At 38.3% G+C, this 21870-nt stretch overlaps 1 protein-coding gene across 4 annotated transcripts; it reads left to right on the top strand.

Annotated features, from left to right (window-relative positions):
* The first annotated feature begins 2186 nt into the window (after positions 1 to 2186).
* On the top strand, positions 2187 to 18834 carry map3k7 (mitogen-activated protein kinase kinase kinase 7). 4 transcript variants are annotated; one of them, XM_079639395.1, is made up of 17 exons: positions 2187 to 3049; positions 3137 to 3241; positions 3612 to 3722; positions 3857 to 3922; positions 4068 to 4113; positions 4724 to 4862; positions 6568 to 6692; positions 8408 to 8536; positions 8649 to 8779; positions 8888 to 8969; positions 9540 to 9649; positions 9738 to 9888; positions 13100 to 13167; positions 13886 to 13949; positions 15002 to 15063; positions 15477 to 15592; positions 16877 to 18834. In XM_079639395.1, exons 1-17 carry the CDS (start codon positions 3026 to 3028, stop codon positions 17055 to 17057), a joined length of 1710 nt encoding a protein of 569 aa, XP_079495521.1. In that variant the 5' UTR covers positions 2187 to 3025; the 3' UTR covers positions 17058 to 18834. The 4 variants fall into 4 exon arrangements, with proteins under 4 accessions (XP_079495521.1, XP_079495520.1, XP_079495519.1 ...); XM_079639394.1 differs by adding an exon at positions 10421 to 10501 and having other exon boundaries at positions 3013 to 3241; XM_079639393.1 differs by adding an exon at positions 10421 to 10501 and having other exon boundaries at positions 3013 to 3241; positions 6568 to 6696; positions 8412 to 8536.
* The last annotated feature ends 3036 nt before the right edge of the window (positions 18835 to 21870 follow it).

Here is a 21870-nt window from a genome sequence, read left to right as displayed (position 1 = left end):
CTTGCATTAGAAAACATGGCGTGCATCTTGAGACAAAACAATGGCACTGACATATTTTAAGATATGGCAGTGTAAGTTGCTTTCAGTTAAAACAGCTTAAAAATCCATTGGCTCATGCCTTGTCTGTGAAACTAGGGGTATAATGTACATTTAATATATAATAATCCTAAAGAAGTTATTCTGTCAAGAGAATGCTTGAGCAGCGTTTTAACATTATATGACACAAGACAGCAGCTATATTAAGCTACTGTCACTTTAAGACCAAATACATGGATATGACACACATGAGATTTTCTCCCAACTGTTACGTTCATTGATTTATTTTTATTTTAACTCATTTCAGACAGTGCTTACAAGGACAAATGGGCGTTTTGATGTAATTTTGTGTGTTTTTGACCATTTAAGCGGAGTAAGACGCAAAAGAGAACTCAGATGGGTATTGAGTTTTCACAGAATTTACATTTTTTTGCGTCTTCTTGCTCTTGAACGGTTTAAAATCGTTTGAATGTTTATGAAGACCACGGTCACATTCTAATAGCTTCTAAATAACAAGCAGATTTTTGATACCAAGCAGCTGAAAAGCAGGGTCGCCCGCAAAATCCAAATGGTGCTCACTGCAGAGACAAATGACATCCCAGGGCTCTGCAGTGAGCAGCCTCTCTCAAAATATGGAGCTGAATTGAACATCACATCAATTTTGCAATGGTCGTTATTTGGCGTGGGGCCAGGGTGGGCCAAGCTCATAATTGGGTACGCCTGGCCCCCTGTCGAGTGGGGCCTGTTGGGCAATAGCAATGGAATTTCTTTTATAGCGTGTGCCTGTACAGAAATTGATTAATAAACATACCCTGAGAAATATTCACCAGGGTAAAGCGTTTGACAACTAGCCCCGGTATCCTCCACTTCCTGCCCGTACTATCTAAATGAAAGAGACCGACCTGCACCATTACTCACTTCATGGAACTCAACCCACAGTGGAAATGATGTCATCAGTTCCCTGGAGAGGACAGCGCACCGCTGGAAAGGTTACTTCATCTCAGTAACCTTGTTTGCATATGAACGAATGTTGTTTATGTTTTTCCAGCAGTGTTTCTTTCCAGTGATGAATAGGGATCATTTTCAGCTGTCATGAAATGATGATTGAAATTCTGGGCTTATATTTAGCTCACCGAGGGCATGTGATCAGGTTGCTCAGCAATTTTGATTCGTTGATCGGTTTGATAACACAACACTGTACAAATACACTTACATAGGTGGGGATCACAAAGGATTTTATAGACAGGTGTTAGTACAAGGGATAACAATTTACACAATTATACAAACACCTGTATAAATAAAGTCCCCAGACATACAGTAGGAATAACATACTGAATTGAGACGTTGATGTGGTACTTACCTATAAAATTATGATTATTTTCAAACAAGCCAGCGGTGAGGTCTTGATCAAACTATTTCCCCTGAAACCTAGGCATATAAGAACCTCATTACTGACACTGGTCATGCCACTTTAAGTCAAATTAAGCATCATTCACAACAGTTTTCCACACACCTTTTAATAATAAATAGGTCTGCATTTCAGATAAGGGCTGTTACAGGCCAACAACTGATTCACATTGTGAGATGTTCAAAATGTTGTTGACAAAACTGTATAAAGTCTTTAACTAAAAATACTAGCCTATGTCCTGACAAAAGGAGACTAATTAAAAAAAAAACTTGCCTTAGTTGTCAGGTTTCCAAGCTGTGCCATACTTTGTGACAACACCATTAGATATGTATAAAATCTGATCATATTTAAGTCAGCCTTCTTCCTAATTGCTCTTTTCCCATATTTTACTTTCTATGAGTTCAAACATCGCACAGGCTCAGGTGAGTTTTAGATTTCTAATATAATTTCAGGCAATTGCTCTTTATATTTTCTGTCACAATCATGAAATATCAACTCTGTCACATAATTTTTTTTTAGGATTTTTAGATAATTTCCATTGCTTTAACATTTAATTTGGCCTATGTGTGATGTGCAAAATATCTTGAATGTGGTGACAATAAGAGCTGAAAATCATTTTGGAAATTAATTCCTTAATTGATGTGAATTCTAGATATTTTTAATAATCTTGTCAATATTTATAATAAATATTTATCCCAATTGTACGAATAAATAGGCCTACCTGACAGTGTTGACTATTGAGTGACAGGAAAAGAAAAAAAATGGAAGTAGTTGAACCCAAACAGACATTTACCTTTAAACATGCTGATTAGTATAACAGATTAATATATAAAATGACAGTTGTTCATTCTTCAGAGAAAAATAAGGATACTTCTTTTCGGTTGGCCTCCATGCAACTAAGTTACCTGGTGCAGTAAGGATGCTACTCAATACACATCCAGATAAATATTAAAATCAAGACGAATCCTCTGTTAAAACGACTGGAAATTATTCTGGCAGGCCTTGCTTGACTCCAATCTTGGAGACATTTCAGTTGGCATGGACTAGAGGGGGCACAATACAAGAGAGCGCACACTTCCTGGAGCTTAAACAACCCCCACAGAAAACAAGAAAAACAAACGAGCCTATGGAGGAGAGAGCTGGAAAGTTCTAGCCCCGCATCCGATGGCTCGGATGCTTTGTCCTGGTCAACGGGACACGTAAAGCAGGTTTTATCGAGCGGTATTTTCGGGCACATAGAGAGGCCGATGTGCGGAGCGGCAGCGGCGGTGTGGAGTGAGCGCTGCGCGGAGGGGAGATCCATCGACCGCACCAGCGCGAGCCAGCAAGCGGCCTAACGCTAACACACACAGCCAACGCTTTTATGTCGATGGGATACCCTTAACTGCACTTCTCAGAGACCCTAGGGCGTATTCCCTATCTGCATGACAACATTTATTAGCGTGTGGCATGTCTGACATACTTTAATCTGCCTCGGAACCTCTTAGCCGCCTGGCTAACGGATTAGATTGACACTCGGGTTAGCTCGTTAGCCGCTAAACAAGTTTTTAAAGTGACTTAACATACACCTATATTTGTGTAATGCAGGCCGCGTCGAAGGAAAGGGTGCGTCAGCTACCGTTTTTATTCTGAAACGGTTCGGTTGTGAAGTTTTAAGACTGTAAAATCAGTTGTTTGTGTTTTAATGATTAGCTGGCTAGCGAGCTAGCGATGTCAATGCCCTCCGCCGATATGCTGGAAACACCGCCTATGTACCCGTTTGAGGAGATAGAATATGCTGATATTGAGGTGGAAGAGGTGAGTGACATGATACGCAAGTGATAAAGTTAATAAACACGCTGGCAATAATGTGGAAATGTCCTGCAAACATTCCCTTGATATCTGTACTATAACTAGGACACATGACATTGTATCACACTACACCTAATCTCTATTTTTAACTTCATTATTTATGTTTTTCATTGTTTTTGTCAAGCCACAGTGTGTTTGAAGATCTAGAAAGTGTGTTCTACTTGCCTCTTTTTTTTATAAAACACTTTTGCACTGTTTTAGATGTGGTTCTGTCTGTGTAACTTAATGTGTCAGTGTCTGAGTTGTATATGTTAGGTTTGTTTTAAACTCTTTTTCGGTGCTGTGAATGTGATGTTCTCATACATGTGTTTTGTAGGTGGTGGGCAGAGGGGCGTTTGGTGTTGTGTGCAAGGCCAAGTGGAAAGGCAGAGATGTGGCCATCAAGACTATAGAAAGTGAATCGGAGAGAAATGCCTTCATTGTTGAGGTACTGTCATATTGTTTAATTTGTTCACGTTAGTAACTACTGTATTCAGAAACATAAACCGTGCATGTACTGATTAAACCGACATTTGGTCTAATTTATTTTAAAAATCCATCTTCTCCATTCTCTCTATCCAGCTTCGCCAGTTGTCTCGTGTAAATCATCCCAACATTGTGAAGCTGTATGGTTCCTGCAGTAACCCTGTAAGTCTCTACATGTTGCTATTAAGTGGATTTTGATCATGATCGTGAAACTTGAGTCAGATGTGTTGCTTGCTATGATCCAACCTTCTTTTTTTTTGGTTCCTTTGATAAGAAACATGTAACAAGATGAATGATTTTACTGCAGGTATGTCTGGTGATGGAATATGCAGAGGGGGGTTCATTGTATAATGGTAAGTAATTATATTATAAGTTTAACTTTGCAACACTTTTTTGAAAAGGCCGCTGCGCTAGACATTTCTGACTTAGGCCTAATTATTTTAAAACTACTGGTGTGAGGCCAAATCACACTCTGAAAAATCACTTTGGCTTGTTAAAAGTTTTGCCTACAAGTTTTAAGGAATTTTTAAGGCTGGCATTGGGTTTGCAGTTATAAAATGGAATTAAATCAAATGAAATTAGATTTGTCATTTTAATACTTTACCTCCAGTTGTTGTACTTGGACAGATCAGATATTTTCTTTGTTCTGTTGTAGAATTAATTTACAGAAATGTGAAAATACTCTTCTTCAGTGTGTATACAAATGTGCATACATGCTCAGAATAACACAACAGATTGTCTGGTGCAGTATTTTTTGCAGTGCAATTTTACACATTCTTTGATTCCATTGAACTTTGCATTTCAAAAATAGTTCAAAATGTATTCCTAATCCCTGGCCTATGGTAGTAGCAAGTGCTAAAGTTCTAGTCAGTGTCCAAGCACATGATCTGTTTCACAAGTGAGCAAATGATTGATATCTCATATACGTTTGCTTGCATTTATGAATGTATTCTGTGTTGACAGTGTTGCACGGTGCAGAGCCTCTCCCTCACTACACTGCGTCTCATGCCATGAGCTGGTGCCTGCAGTGTTCTCAGGGGGTCTCGTATCTCCACGGAATGAAACCAAAGGCTCTCATTCACAGGGACCTCAAACCTCCCAAGTATGCTCCTCCATCATTTCTCTCATCACACTGTCTTGCCTCATGTCGCTTGAACCCCCATGAGAATTCCCTTTTCTCATTCATGTGCTTTTTAAATTTAGTCCTTATCATATAAGTTCTTCCTTACCATTTATTTCAAAGATAAGGGTTTTAAACTTACCTGGTTACATTGAGTCTTGCCGGACCATTTGCGATCTAATCACCTGAGATTAACACCAGGTGTAAAATCATACATCATGTGTTTTCTGACTGATGATGGTGAAAACATTTCTGGATCATTCAGGACTACCATCGCTCATAAATGCTGTCCAGTCCAGGTGTCGGAGGACGTATGTTCGGAGTCTTGCCCTGCATTACTTACAACATGGCAGCGTGTGGTGTTGTCCAGGCCAGGGCTGGTTATTTATGAGGCACTGTTTGTAAAAATCCCTGGCAGCACACCATGGAAATGGTCAGCTGGCTTCTCTCCCAGACACACAGAATGAAGTTCTCTGGAAGAACTGGGTTATTACTAACTTTTGATAAATTACAGCTCACTAAAGTTGGGGTCAAACCCCCATGAACAGTTCTCACAAGTGCCTTAACTGTGTTTAATTGGATTAAAGCACAGTTGGTAACTGGTTAACTACCATCTGTGTATACCTGTATTTCTGCTCAAAATATTGCCAACTGAAGTGTATTTTTAAAATATGTGCTCTGCTAATGTTCTCATGATGGAATTCTTGATTTGAGTATTAAGACACACACACACTTTCTCTTGTCTTCAACCTTCAAGATGTACTCTGTCATTCACTACCATTTTATTTTTTGAAAGAAATTAATACTTTTATTCATCAGGGATGCATTAAATTGATCAAAAGTGACAGAAAAAAACTTTTTTTTTCAACTTTCTATTCATTAAAGAATCCTGATAAAACTGCATCACTGTTTCCACAAAAATATTAAGCAGCACAACTGTTTTCAACATTGATACTAAATAAAAATAAGAAAAACTTGTGCTGCAAATTAGCATATTAGAACGATTTCTAAAGAATCTTGACACTGAAGACTCTAGCAATGGCTGCTGAAAATTCAGCTTTGCCATCACTGGAATAAATTGCATTTAAAAATATATATATATATATAAAAAGTTATTGTGATTTCACAATATTGCTGTTTTACTGTGAGCATACGAGACTTCTTTCATAAACATCCCCAACATTTTGAATGGAAGTGTGAATGTTCTGTTTAACTCAAAAGGCTTTGTCTCTGTCCTGAAACCTTGTGAATTTACTTGCTGACTAACTGAATACAATCTTTTAAGTTGGCATACACTGCAGGATGGGGTCGGGAATGTACATGTTGTTTTGGTGCCATGAAGCAATCATTTTCCTGTGGCTTCAAACTAATTAGTCACATGAAATTACTTTAATGCAAGTTATTCAAAGCAACTTACAAATGAGGGGACATCGCAAGCAATTTATAATGCAAAAGCCAACAATATTATTTACAGTGCAATAAAATTTTAGTACCAGTAATCAGGTTGTGCACTTTATTGCACAATGAATGGGAATGCTTAACTGACTAAAACACTAATTTGGTAATGCAATCTTGCCGTTATACTCCCATGATGCCTAAAAAATTTTTCTGTAAAATGAATTTGCTTTGTTTTTCTTCTTGGAGACATCTCTGTTAATCTATTTTGTATTTTTTTTTTTCCTCATAGTCTGCTTCTGGTTGCTGGAGGTACTGTACTGAAGATCTGTGACTTCGGGACAGCATGTGACATCCAGACACACATGACTAACAACAAGGGAAGCGCAGCCTGGATGGCCCCAGAGGTGTTTGAAGGCAAGTTTCAGGAGCTGTCCAAGAACTTTTGTTCATGTTTGAACGGTCACTGGCTTATCATTGGCTTGTTTTTGATTGCATCAGAAGATCAAAACTGACTTCCGATTCTTCTTTTCATCCTTTTTACCAGTGTTTCTTATTACTTGTCTTCTCATATGCCGCTTCACTAACCCTCGTACAAATATTTCCCTAAAACCAGAGTCACTGGACGCTCCTGGTCTATATGATGGATGAAACCATTATAATTTAATGCATGCGTTTGCAATCAACCGCTAATGGGTTTCAATTTTACCAAACACATTCAGGGGCACTTGGCTGTCAGGGGGGTCGGAGGAAACATCAATTAGGAGCAGGTTGTTATCTTGTTTGTTTAGGGAGGATCAGAAATCCCATGTTATTACTCCACTAGCACTGGCAGCAGAGGAGATGCCGCGCTCCTCATTTGCCACGCTGACAACAGTATTATCAGAAGACCAGAGCAAGTCAGCGTAAAGACATACTAGTGCGAGGCGCTGTAATTTAAGAATAATAAGAGCAGCAATTAAGGCTCTCCAGGGCAGCATGAGTGGAAATTAGCTCATCTGTTCAAAATAGGGGTGACAAGATAAAGGCTCCACAACCCTGGATGGCAGAAAATGAGCTTTTGGGAAATGGCTTTCATTTTTTTTATGGTGTCTGGTACCGTTTGCTTCCATGTTGTTATTTTGGGGAGCTCGACGCAAATATCAACCATAATGTAGAAGAATTAAGTATTTACCAAATTAATTTAGGTCTATATTTTACTGTATTAAACATCTATAATTATATAAAAATGATATGTCATATATAATAAGGACTTTTAATTGTTTATCCACCACACAAAACTAACAATAAAAGAAAACTATATAAAATATTTCCTTTTAGTATTGGTGCACACCTTGTGTTTTTGGACAGATAATTCAAATTTCCTTAAATTATACTAGAAGAATTGTATTTTTTATTTAAAAGGGACACATTTATTATTTGTGTTTTAGTGCTATGTTCTGTCTATCAAATGTTTAGAAGTTTATATCACAAACTTCCATTCAAAGGTTAAGGGTTTGTAAGATAAAAAAAAAAAAAACATTTGAAGGAAGTCTCTTATGCTCAATAAGGCTGCATTTATTTGATCAAAAGTACAGTAAAATGGTAGTACATGTTTGTATTGAGAATTATTAGTACAATTTAACATAACTGTTCTTTTTATTTGATGGCAAAGCTGAATTTTCAGCATCATTACTCCAGTCTTCAGTGTCACATGATCCTTCATAAATCATTCTAATATGATCATTTGCTGGTCAAGAAACATTTATTTTTATTATTGTCATAACGGTTGTGCTGCTCAGAATTTTTTCAGAATTATTTGATGAATACAGTTTTCAAAAGAACAGCATTTATTTGAAATTGAAATCTTTTGTAACATTATAAATCTTTCGTGTCACCTTTGAGCAATTTAATTTGTCTGAATAAAATAGCTGAATGCTGAATAAAAGTATTCATTTGAACAAACTTGAACGGTAGCGTAATTCACAAGTTAACACGTCCATGTCAATTCCTTAAGTATTATAAAAACTTTAATACAATAATATTTTTCACAGAATTTTGTACAATAGCTTTGGATCATATAACCAGAATGAGGACCTTATTCAGCAAATTGTTACATGTAGGTGATTACTCTCTGTATGTGTGTGTTGCAGGCAGTAACTACAGTGAGAAGTGTGACGTGTTCAGTTGGGGTATCATTCTCTGGGAGGTGATCACACGGCGGAAGCCCTTCGATGAAATTGGTGGCCCTGCTTTCCGCATCATGTGGGCTGTGCACCGCGGTGAGTTTTGTGCGCTTGTTTGTGCCCCATTCAAGACTTCTCATCATGATGAGAATCTGCTGAGATCGTCTAGGTTCAAGATTAGAAGCTTCTGTCATCTCTCTTTCTGTAGGCACGCGACCACCTCTCATTAAGAACTTACCGAAGCCCATAGAGAGTCTGATGAATCGTTGCTGGTCCAAAGACCCATCGCAGCGGCCTTCCATGGAGGAGATCGTGAAGATTATGAGCCACCTCATGAGGGTAACGCCACACCGCCAGCATGCCTGGCAAATTATTCCAATGTTCCGGGCTGTCTTCTTTTGCATCTAAATCTGCCTCTTCAATCTGATCCCTCTCTCCCCCCTCTAGTATTTCCCAGGATCAGAAGAGCCTCTTCAGTACCCATATCAGTATTCAGATGAGGGCCAGAGTAACTCTGCCGCCAGCACAGGTACAGAATAACAAAATAGGCTTGAATAATAAATACTTGTTCATGGCTGGTTCATTTTATTTTATTCAAATCATTTTCTTATGGTGTGGATGGGAAACAAATGGTTTAGATACAATTCTTCCAGACAGTTAAAATACCGTTCAAAAGTTTAGGGGTCAGTAAGGTTTTTTTGTTGTCGTTTTTTTGAAAGAAATTATTACATTTATTCAGTAAGAATGCATTAAAGTGATCAAAAGTGACCGAAATCTTTTCTAACAATGTGAAAACCTTGACTATTTCAAATAAATGCCGTTCATTTGAACTTTCTATTCATCAAATAAACCTAAGAAAAAGTATCACAGTTTTCGCAAAAATATTAAACTGTTTTAACTCTGATGATAAGAAATGTTTTCTTATAATAAGAAAAAATGTCACACTATTATAGTTTTTACTGTATTTTTGATGCAGCCTTGAGTATAAGAGACTTCTTACAAAAACATTAGAAATTTACAGAGCCCAAAATTTTGAACAGCAGTGTATGTGTAAATGTGTTCTGAATTCACATTAAAATGCCATATCTCTTTAATCCAGGCTCATATATAGACTACACATGTACCAGCAGCAACAAGAACGACATCAACATGGAGCACACCAACTCCCCTGGCAGCAACGACACCATCAAGTTCCCATATAAACCAAAGGTAACGCATCAACAGTCTACACCACCACACAAAGACTGTGTCCTCTAAGAAAGCTCAAAAGGGGAATCCGTATTTGTGTGCGTTTCAGGGCGACCCCTTAAGGCCTGGCCACCCCCTCTCCAGAGGCAGCAGCGTAGAGAGTCTTTCTGGCAGGTCACATTGTCTGGCTTCATCCGACAGCAAACGAATGAGTGCCGATCTCTCCGAACTGGAGCACAGATTACCCTTTGCTCCCGCAGGTAACATGCTTTCTCAACACCTCTCAACACTTGATATATTTGTAAACCCCACACTTTTCTATTCCTATAATCAATTTTCTCCTCAGGTTGATATGTTAACAAAAAATATACACCACTAACAATGTCACTTTTATAGACATTGACCTCACTTTTCTATACTTGCACTGGCTGAATAGTGTGTACACTAGTTCCCAGTGTACCGCTGACCTCAGTCAGTGCGCCCAAACACACATCAGACACAAAGAGCTGCATGGCATCTCCATCCCTCCTTTGATCTGTCCTTCTGCAGTCACTAGTTCATCAGGCTTCCTGCCACTGCACGGATGTATGTGCTACTTGTATGTACCGTATGTGTGTGTATATATGTTGCATGGATGTCTTAATGCAGCTGAAGATTGGAGTGACGTCCCTTACCCAGCCTGCTTTGATGTCCGCACCACACTCTTTCTCTCTTTCTCTGTCTCAGTACACACATTGTCTGCATGCCTGTGTTCGTCGCTACATGCGCGTGTCTGTATGTGTGTTTTTGCAGCACGTCCACAATATAAGCGAGGTCACCGTAAAACGGCATCACATGGCACCATTCTGGACATTCCCAAGATCATCATCACAGGTACCGGGAGTCCAGGCGCTCCCAGCAAACAGCTCCTAATCAGAGAAGGGCGTCACTGTGACGCACAAGCACGCATTGGTTGTTACTCCTGAATGTCATATACCCCCCGTCATCCTGACTTTCTTTTTAAAGAGATTTTAAGAACAATGTAAGATCCTCATCTGGTCCTGGATAAGCTGGAAATATCAGGAACATTCAGAAGTGTCAGGACAAGTAATGGAAATTAACCATTTTAAAAGGGCAAGGAAATTTTCTATAGCCAATATATTTTGCTTCTAGTTATTCTTGGTAAAAAAAAAAATATATATATATTATTATTATTTTTTAAAGGTCCACATGCAGTCTTCACAAATGACTAGAAAAATAAAACAAATTCATTGGTTAGGAAGTGTGGCTTGATTTGTTCATGCTGTGGTGCATGCTGGGAAATAGTCCAGTAATGAACAACTTAAAAAATGACTTGCATAAAAAAGGTTGGTGACCCCTGCTCTAGATGATTATTTGATCAGTGTTTGATTCACTCTGTCCTTATTTTAAATCTAGTTTATTAATCTTATTTCGGGGTTATATTTTCAGCTAGTTTTACCCCCCAAAATGTCAGATTTGATGGTGGTTTGTGATCCTGGAGTAACATCCATTACAATCTCTTCTTTCTCTCTCCTGCTCATCTCTCTTTGCTTTTTTGATTATGGTGTCCTGCAAGCAATGATTTCCACGCCCATCCTCATATCTGCCTCTGACCATTAGAGGCACCTTTTATGAGGGTGGAGATGGGGATGTGGATTGATATGCCATCCCTCAGTCTTCCTGTTTGGCTTTGTAGCAGGTGAAAGAAGATCTGCCAGCATGTGTGTTTGTGTGTCTCTCTCCCTCTCTCTCTCACTCTCTCTCTCAGTGGTCGTACACTAGCTCGTCCTTGTTTCGCCTGCAGAAAGGATGTCGCCAAATGCTCAGCTTTTTGATCTTCCCTCCTCCATACACACAAGTTCATTAACTTGTTCATTAATTCAGTGGTTGCGATAAATCTCCTTCACATTTAGGGTCATCGCTATTATTATCATCATCTCTAATAATGCTGAAAGAAATGGAGACATTGAAGGATTTACGGAGTGGGGGGAAAAAAGTTCAAAGCTGGACTTGCATGATGAAGAGGTTATTAATTTGGTGTAACAATGAGAAAATCTGATTGGCATTTGAATTGTATCCCTCCTGCATGCATGCTGTTAACCTGTCAATCATTTTTATTATTCTCATAATCATTTTGACATGGAATTGACCTCATCAGTAATTATCATTAATAATAAAAAGAGTTAGGGCCATATTCATCAGAGTATTATTATTGTTTTTTTCTACCGTAACACTTTTTTTGTTTGCTTGAATAGGCTGATTTTGTGGTATAAAAGAGATTACATAGACATTAAAGGAATATTATTTGTTGAATGCAAATTAGGATCTATGAACCGTATCTGTGGCATGCAGCTGATGACTACAGACAATCATTTTGACTCGTCCTTTAGGTTTTAAAATGCATTTACAGTGATGAACTTACAATAGAAGCCTTGTAGAAGATGGCAGATTTTTTTATTATTTTTTTTTTATTAATGTATTTGTTTACTATTTATTTATTTATTTGAAAGTACTTGCATGAATTTGAATAAAATTGAGGTAGGGCTACTTGTCAACATAACTGCTTTGTTTGGAGTTTTGCTTTACAAATAGTTATGTCACATTCCTTCCATATATCCTCAGAGGAATTTCAAGTGAAACTAATCGGTTTACTTTTTAGTTAGGCATAACATGAGGTAAAAGTTTGAATGCGACTTTGCATAGACCAAAGGGTAGTTAGCAATTCTGTCACACCTGTTCATTTAAATTGTTAGACTGTACTTTCAAAACAGTGAACAGTTTCTATTTTACATTTTATTTGCTTTATTATTTCATTACAGACTTTAAGACAAGTGTATGTTTTCTATTGTCTGCCACAGATAAAGTTCATAGAGCTTAATTTGTATTAACCTGGAATATTACACCTAATCATTTGCATTGTGTATAGTAACACATAGTAAATTATATTTAGTAAGTCCCAGTCTATCGGTAATGGTTGCATTTCATTTCTGCTGGTGCTGTTCTAGATGCTTTACCTGAATTATAGTCTGCCTATAAAGTGATTTGTGTGAGTGTTTGTGAGTAGGCTTTCTTTAGTAAACGTGTGTAATCTTTTAAAAGAGTACAGCTCCTATCATCATTGCAGCTTCATTTTCCATAAATACACACTAATCAACTCACAAAACCAAAAAAACATTCATCAAACCATGATAGGAGCTGTCCAATCAATGCAGGCCGAACTGCCTGTGTTATTCTGTAGGTGTGGTCTACTGTTTTTGGTGTAGTGTGTGTGAGTTGCGATGGCCTCGTGACGTGACGGCCACGTTAGAGGAGATGCTGTCATGGTAGTGAGTTGGGGATTTAATCAGTGCAGCTGTCTGGGTGTCACAACCCTCTTGCTCCAACCGTTGGACGAGAGCTCATGCACTACCAATAAGACTTATCAGATTTTCTCTTTTCTCTCCTTTCTCTATGTCCCGTCTCTTTTTGCAGCGACCTGTGAGCCTCATAGACGCAGATCAGTGCAGGATCTTTCTGCCATTGGTACGGAGTCCAGTCAGGTAAGATGCTTCAATTTCACACTTTCAGTGGTGCGATGTGTAAGGAACTGGGAAGAGTTTAGGTGTGACAAACAATATTCACAATTGCATTTTATACTGCCAAGTAACAAAAATATGTGAAATAAGAGCTCTCACATCTTATGTACTGGGAGGACACAATAGTTTATCAAATAAAATAAAGAGGGCATAAGATCTGTTTTATTATAGGAAACTGAGGTGTTGTCAGTCTAGATTCAACCAAAAGTTTATTCAGCACCTGGCTTTTTTTTTTTTTCAGAATTATCTGATAAATGGAAAGTAAAAAAAATAGAAATCTTTAATAACATTATTTGATCACTTTTAATCAGTTCAATGCAGCCTTGCTGAATAAACTTTTGGTTGAATCTAGACCGATAACACCTTAGTTTCCTATTATAAAACAGATCTTATGCCATCTTCATTTTATTAGATAAACTATTGTCCTCCCAGTGCAGGAGGGAGATGCTACAGTTCCTCTCATAAAGGATTTGTAAGGATGTTGCACTCATGATAATGTGATTGTAAACGGCTATATACTTTCTTTAAGGTGAGGTAATAGGTCATATTAGGGTAATACTTTCCCTTTATGAGAGGAACTGTAGTGCTCTTGGTGGGTGCTCTTGATTTGGAGTCGACAGTATTCCAAAATTGAGCTTTTATTATCAAGTTTATAATTGGCATATTGTTTGACCAATCACAGGATAGCAGAAACAACAGCAGATCATCCAGCCCCAGTGTGAGGATGATTACGCCAGACAGGACAGGTAAAGTTTTCCTTCTAACCATCACACACTCATGCTCACACACGAGTTCCTGTAAGAATTGTACCGGTGTAAATGCACACTCACATACCTGAACCGTGTCCGAGCACGTTTGACTAGTGTGATCATACCGTGCCCAGATGTGGTTCGCTGAACCGTCCCAGGCCTGCTTGGAAGAGGTGGGCTCTGGCATGGTTCAGTTGGGCTCGGGCCTGGTACCCATGTAGTGTGATCGCTAACTGCGCCGGAGTATATTTAGGTTCATAACGGGTCTGGTTCTCACCTTATTTTTGACCAGGAATTATAGTTGGCTGTAAATTCCTCCATCAACGTCAGCTGCCTCTGTAATAATCTTCTGATACGTGCAGCACAATCAAGTAAAAATCACTGCTCTGCATAAATTATAAATCTAGTAGGCAGTCTATTAGCGAAAGAGCTTTTCTTTGTTTTCTTCAAAACAAAAAGTTGCATCGTAAATGACGTAAGCGTGCTCCGGCCTAGAACGTTAAGGGGGAGCGATCGTGCCAGGACACGATACAAGGCAACTGTGCCTAGTGTGAGTACACCCTAAATGTATAATAACCCAATAAGCTGGGATAATAGTTGATGAATTTTTATGAGCCTCCTGTACATGTTTGGAATTACATTATTGCAGATTGTGACATTTTGTGAAGATATTTCTGAAGACTTGATGTTCCCTCTGTGTGACCTCAAAGTTCACGTCCTCAGTGTGTTTGTAAATCTATATCAGTCACAGTAAACGGCTCAGGCAGAGCTGCAGACATTACGTAAGGGGCATCAATGATTTAGGACGCTTTTCTGTCTGACAGTCGCAGTCCTGGACTGAGATGAGACTGGGCTATTTATTGCTCAACTCTCACTCTCTTTCTGCCGATTACCACAGTTTCCTATAACAGCATTACAGATTCTTCACTCTTCATATCAAAATAATATAAATAACCAGTGAATAAATACAAACGGAATAGTTTAGATCTGCTGTCCTCAATTCATGGTTTTTGGATGTTTGCTTAAAACGGTTTTCCTCATTCTTGTAGACACCAATGGCTCAGATAACTCCATCCCCATGGCCTACCTGACCCTGGACCATCAGTTACAGGTACACACTTCACATGTGACCAATACGATATATGAATATTTTGTCCACCAAAAATAAGCTGAAATGATTGAATACAATGAAGTATGACTGCACGTGCATGGAAACTGTTTAGTCTATATCTGTGGTGTGGATGGGTTCGTTTCCAGGGTGCTGTGGTATCACTCCTCTCAGAAAAGGTTCGCAAGATGTAAAAACAGCCCTCTAATTAAATCAAGTCTGGGTTACAGTTTTACCAGCCTTTTTATGCTATTTATATGGTGTAATTCAGTTATAAATACATGGCAGCAAATTGAGAGCGAGACATTTTGATATTTTTGGCGTTCAGACCACGACTGGTATAAATATCACTTTGGCATTTCAGATTAATTAGCCAAAAGGTGACATTTGATGAATGAATCTGTGTTTGTTTGCAGCCTCTAGCCCCCTGTCCAAACTCCAAAGAATCAATGGCAGTGTTTGAGCAGCACTGTAAGATGGCACAGGAGTACCTGAAGGTGCAGACTGAGATCGCTCTTCTCATACAGAGGAAGTAAGTCTGAGGAATCTGAATCAAATCATCAGTATGTACATTAGGAACTAGGGTGGCTTATTAATCTTTATTAATTGGATAAAATCTGGAAAAAAAATATTAGATGAAAACATAAACTAACGACAATTCGAAATTTTGCCTTGGCATCTAACTGAAATAAGTTGTAAGTTGTATTAGTGTACGCACTAATATCATTAACTAGAAAGAAAGACTAAATCTGAACCAAAATAAATAGTAATATGAAAAACTAATAAAAATGACAAAAGCACATGACAAAATGACTAAAAATTAAACATAAAAGTGAAAATTGAAAATACAAAAATTAAAAGCTAATTCAAAATATAAACTATAATGGTAAATAATACTACAATAACACAAGGGTTTCCATACCATCAAACTGACATTTCACAATCCTTGAAATCTGATGGAAAAAAAAGAAGCTTTTTCGAGCTCTTGAAGCGTTTTCATCATGACCAAGATGAGACGACAATAAGGTCATTTAACAATAACTGACGGCCTACACAAATAAAAAACTTGTACTTATAAATAATTTATGAATTAAGATAATTTATGTAAATAATGTACTTGTATTCTGTTTGTAAGTTGTACGTATGCTATTCGATTTTGCTCTGTCTGAAAAAGTAATAAAAACAATTTGAAGTAATTAAAGGGATGGTTAACCCAAAAATTACTCGGTTATGTTGTTCTAAATCTCTATGACAGACTTTCTTCTGCAGAGCACAAAAGAAGATATTTTGAAGAACAGTTTCGGTTTCCATTATATTTTTGACCATACAATGGAAGTCAAGGGCTGAAACTCTTTGGTTGGACTATCCTTTTAATTAAACAAATACAAAAAGAAAACAGGGTTGGTAAAAATAACCTAAAAACAATAGAACAAAGATACAAATACACACACCTAACAGGAGTATCATCTGTTCAAGTAGACATTTAAAAATATATACAAAGATATCATGTACAATAAAGATAAAGCTGCTGTATTATATTATATAGTACAAAAATAAAGTCAATAGGAACAGGCATTGAAAAGCATAACAATGTAATATGTCCATAACTGTTGTTATTCAAACTATTACCGTAGTTACACATTTCTAAACGAACCTTAATTAAGGGTCAAACCGTGGCAGATTCCAAAACAAATGCTCCGAATGAGCCAAATGTGAAAACGCCCTGGACTCCAAACTACTGGTACTTTTGATATCCCTAATATGATCCATGTTTTGTTTTCCCTCCTCTTCTGATGTCTGTTGTTCATCTCTACAGGAAAGAGCTGATAGCAGAACTGGACCAGGACGAGAAGGATCAGCAGAACGCATGTCGCCTCGCTCAGGAGCACAAGAAGCTCCTAGAGGAGAACAAGAGTCTGTCCACCTACTACCAGCAGTGCAAGAAGCAACTGGAGGTGATCCGAGCGCAGCAGCAAAAGAGACAGGGCACCTCATGAACCCCTTTCATTATGACTGACTCGTATAATCACAGTCCCCATTATCTCGTCCACCCCGATCCAAACACTGGGGTTAGCTATAGTTTGGCCCAGAAACCCCCTCATTCTGCCTAAAAGCACCCCTCCCCGGCCGCCCATGCTCATATGTGCCCATAAAACCTGAACATGGTAACCGTATGACCTATTCTCCACAGTGACCATGGGCCATTTCTGCCCCATGCAAACGGTTCTGAGACCCTGCGCTCAACTGCACAAGCATGCTGCGTTGCATGTACCCGTGAGTCTGCGGCAGGATATGCAATAGCAGGGACACGATTAAAGCCCGGTGGGTGTAAAACACAACTGTTGGCCGTGACACATGCAGACAGTTCTTCAGAAATCAAGTCTAAACAAGCCAGCAAACAGAGTGTGTCTGCAAACACGTTTTGGGAACCCGGCATCTTATCCCAGGGATTTTAAAGAGAGAGGATGTAAAAGGAACAAATGAGATCTCTTGGAATGTCACTTTTTTTTCTTCTTCTTCCTCTAACCATCCCAGAATTCTCTGTGGGGTTTGCCTAATTCCTCTCGATTAGGTGTCGGCCCTTAAGAATGTGAAAGCAAAGTGGCTGTAAGTTACATACAAAGCTAATTTTATCATTTTTAAATTTAGGTTTTTATTTTGTTGCATTCACTTTGTGTACTTTTTCATTTTAACCCCTATTATGCAAAAAAAAGATGTTCCCTCTTTTTTTTTAATTTTTTTTTATTGTCTGCCCTAAAAAGTGTTATAATGTATTGATTTGAAATCGGGGGATGTATTTTACATATGCCTTGCATGTCGACCTTGCGTTTATGGACAAACACGGGTCGATCTGTGTGTATGTGCGGCCTCACAAGAAAAATGCTGTTTGTAATCCGCTTCCTTTAACACAGCGCTCGAAAATCATCGCTCGAAAAGAGACCGAAACAAATGGACTTGAGTGTATGTGATTGTGAGTACAAACATTTTAATCATGACTACAGTATTCTTGTGTTTCTTTGCTCTGTTGTGTATCTTTATCTAACTTTGTATGGTAATTTATCCAGGGTTTTCAGAGATCCGCTTCATAGTTTTTGTTGTAAGTGTGGGAAAGACGCTCTTTCTCTGAGCTTGATTTATGTATTTTTAGTTCACATGATGCCTTAGAGTTGAATTGTTTGCGTTTTACTTGACTTTTTGGCAACGAGACCGCTCACACATGCAATTACGAGTTTAGAAACACGAATGAGTTTTAAAAGGCTTGCGAATGCAACCTGAAATCTGATGGTCTGTATGATCTTGTCAATATGCTGCAGAAATCATGAAATCACGATGAGGGCAGTCAACACACTCTGCTTCTTTTTAGTTAGGTCCCTTGTTCCTACCACTAGTTTTTCATCCCTGTACTTAATTTAGGCCGTATTGTTACACAGTATGAATTCCTTCTAGATATCACACTTTGTTTACTTCGTGGCCCCCAACACACCCTCCACCCAGGTTTTTGCACAATCCCGACTGGTTATCACTGATTACGAATATACCGAGGAAATCTTGAGCAGGGTAAAGACACATTTGGATGTTCAAGATCTTTAAGTGAGTTTCTGCAAATCTTTTTGTTTAACAGTAAAGTGGTGTATTATTTGTTTTTTCTTCCGAGTTCAATGATGAGTTTCTGTACTATGTGCTGTAAATAAGATGTCTGATTTCTTAAGCTGTTGGGAACGGGAATACACAGGTGAAGGTCGCATCTTGAAATAAATCGAACCGGTAAACATGCTTCAGACTGTCTGTGCTGTCTCTGCTCTTCAGTTCAGCGGGGGTTTTATGAACCAGAATGTTGTTCGCAAACTTTCTTAATTCTAAAACTTTTTTTTTTTTTTTTGATAAATTACATTTAGAAAAAAAATATATACATGGAAAAAAAAGAATATATACAATATAACCATAACAAATGAACATCTGCCATCTTATTTAATATAATGAATTCTAAGGCTGGTGTTCTGCAGTGACTGAACATGCTCTTTCGGTTAAAGTGTGTAACATTAAATGCAACAGAACACTTGCTCTATAAGCATTTATTATTGTAAGCCTACATATAATATTGTAATGTGTATTGTAAGCCTATTTTAGCATGACTTCAGTGTTCTTGTTTCTTTGTTTCGTATACTACTTTAAACCAATGTGATATAGTGTTTATATGAATGAATACAGCGTACATTAGAATCAACTTTATGCCACCGATTGGGTTTAGCTTGTCCTGAACTCGAAATATTAATTTAAGGGGATAGTTCAGCTAAAAATTTAAATTGTCATCATTCACTCACTCTCAAGTTGTTCCAGACTTGAATGAATTTCTTTCTTCTGCTGAACACAAAGGATATTTAGAAAAATGTTGGCAACCCAGACAGTTGATGGTAGCCATTGACTTCCATAGTATTTTCCATAGTACTTCCATAACAAACTGGTACAGTTTTGGAACAACTTTCATTTTTGGGTGAACTATCCCTTTTAATGTTATGAGGATATAATGCTTCTTTAAACCAGAAGAGGGCGATAGAGGTTAAGCTGGCTCTTCATCTGTGCAAACGCTTGCTCTCTCAAACAAAGGAATCTGGTGTGGATCATTGGATGTGATGCTGATTTAAAAATAATAATAATACTCTGATAAACACAACAGCATGCATCAAATATTTCTTCAAAAATAAGTGAACTGTAATTCTTTACGTTAATAGTAGCCTAAACTAAAATAATATTAGCAAAATAAGTCAAGCCAATATCTTCAGATAAAGGACATTTGGGAGGTGGTGTATTACAGCCTAGAATAACAAGTATCGTGCAAATTATGCTTACATGTTACCTGCGCAGTTCAGTTGTTGGCACGCCATGTGCTTGAGGTTGGAGACACTTGAATCAAACTCATTCAATCTCCATGATGTCATTCCTCTCTCATTTGGTGAAGTATTGTGTGTTGTGGCTTCTCTGGCCAGTGTTAAGTGTTCAGGAGGTTGAGAAAGGGACTGAGGGTATTGTTTAGAGGCCATCGGATGAGATGCTGTCATCCTGTCCTTTTGTTTTTTGTTGTTCGATGGTGAGAAATGAGAAACGGACTGTGGAGGGTTCAGGGTGACCGGAGGGACCCATGGCTTTCGATGAGGTCATCAGGAATGGTTACGCATTACAGAAACTGCAGGGCGGTCGTGACATTTCTGTATCTCTGTGTACCGGGCGTACAGTTTGTGAATAAACTGTAAGTTAGAAGGAAGCTGATGCAATAAGATCATATGAGCTGTTAATAGCAATATGATGCATTATGCAGACAGCCAGGCTTTTGTTTTGCACGCTCTGGCAGCGGCGTTTCTTAGAAAATACTCATTTTAAATGCAGCATCATTCTCTTTTTTTTTGTTGTTGGTGACAAAGTTTCTCTGAAATTTGTATTAGATCTCTCTCTCTTTCTTCCTCTCCCCCTCTCTTTCTCTCTCTGTAACCATGGTAACTGCCTGGAAATAGGCTAGGAATGGTAGAGGTGGTTGCAGTTTTTAGTAATGGCCAGAATTTGGGTCATAATATCTGTATATCAGTCTATAAATTGCACAGTGTTCCAGATAACTTATTTCATTAATCAGAATGATTCCCTGGCCAGCCGTGTTCAAACGTGGCTATGGGCGATTCTTCACATGCTTGCGAGCACAGCTCCTCCGAGACCCTTCAGAGGAGACAAAGAGATCTCGCTGCTGCTGGTGCAACAGTCTGAGGTGTTTCATTCTTTCTTCTTTCTATTTTTTTTTATTTTTTACCTCTAGCACCTAAAGGACAGAGAACATTAAAAAAAATGATCTTCTGACACATAATGTGAATAGTTCGTCCCTAATGGAAATTGTTAAATGGTTTCTGTATGCTGATAAGATGCTTTAGATTTAGTTTCCTCTCACTCAAATCAGCACATTTAAAGGGGTGGTTGAGTATGATTTCACTTTTCTAACTTTAATTAGTTTGAACTGTTGCTGTTTGAGCATTAACGACATCTGCAAAGTTACAACGTTCAAAGCAAAGGAAGATATTTGCTTTTAAAGAAGAGGACTACAACACACGGCTGGTACTACACGACATTCCTCCCGGGTTAGTGACATCACTAACCCTAAAATTTACATAAACTCCGCCCCCGAGAACACGCAGTCCATGTTGAGAAGAGTTGTTGTATAAGAGTACATTTGTGAGTCAGCTCAAGCTGTCGCATCCATCTTTTCTCATGCAATCGAAAGTCACTCTGTGTGCATCTCACAACAGTTCCTATACGAGCGATTTATAGATTACCATGACAGAATATGCTAATTGAAGATAGTTAACTCCACATCAGCAACAAAAAATTCATCAACAAACCATTCAGAGACGTCCTGTTGCATTCTACATGTTGTCACTTCTTCTTGAGTCTCTCCATCTTTGTCTGACTCCGTTTTAACATTAAAGGCAGAACAGTTTTTGTCATTTTAGTGTCTGTCTGAGGTAATCACAGCTGCTAACACACACACACACACACACACACACACACACACACACACACACACACACACACACACACACACACACACACACACACACACACACACACACACACACACACACACACACACTAACCCAAGCACTAACCCAAGCTCTTGAAACCCCGCCCTCTGCAGCAGCTCATTTGATTTTAAAGGGCCAGGCACTAAACGGCGTGTTTTTGCTAACCCTCAAAAAAGTGACAACTTTTTGAGGTATTTTGTGCTAAAACTTCACACACACACTCTGGGGACATCAGAGATTTATTTTACAT

Source organism: Phoxinus phoxinus (assembly GCF_949152265.1).
Source record: "Phoxinus phoxinus genome assembly, chromosome: 16".
Lineage (NCBI taxonomy): Eukaryota > Metazoa > Chordata > Actinopteri > Cypriniformes > Leuciscidae > Phoxinus > Phoxinus phoxinus.
The sequence above is the reverse complement of the archived record's forward strand: the minus strand, read 5'-3'. Positions and strand labels throughout refer to the sequence as shown.

Bases quoted from the DNA above. Each gene is read 5' to 3' on its own strand.
- map3k7 (XM_079639394.1), top strand. From the start codon at position 3,155: ATGTCAATGCCCTCCGCCGATATGCTGGAAACACCGCCTATGTACCCG. The intron at 3,923-4,067 runs GTAAGTCTCTAC...ATTTTACTGCAG, and splicing joins ATGGTTCCTGCAGTAACCCT to GTATGTCTGGTGATGGAATA. The intron at 9,650-9,737 runs GTAACGCATCAA...TGTGCGTTTCAG, and splicing joins AGTTCCCATATAAACCAAAG to GGCGACCCCTTAAGGCCTGG.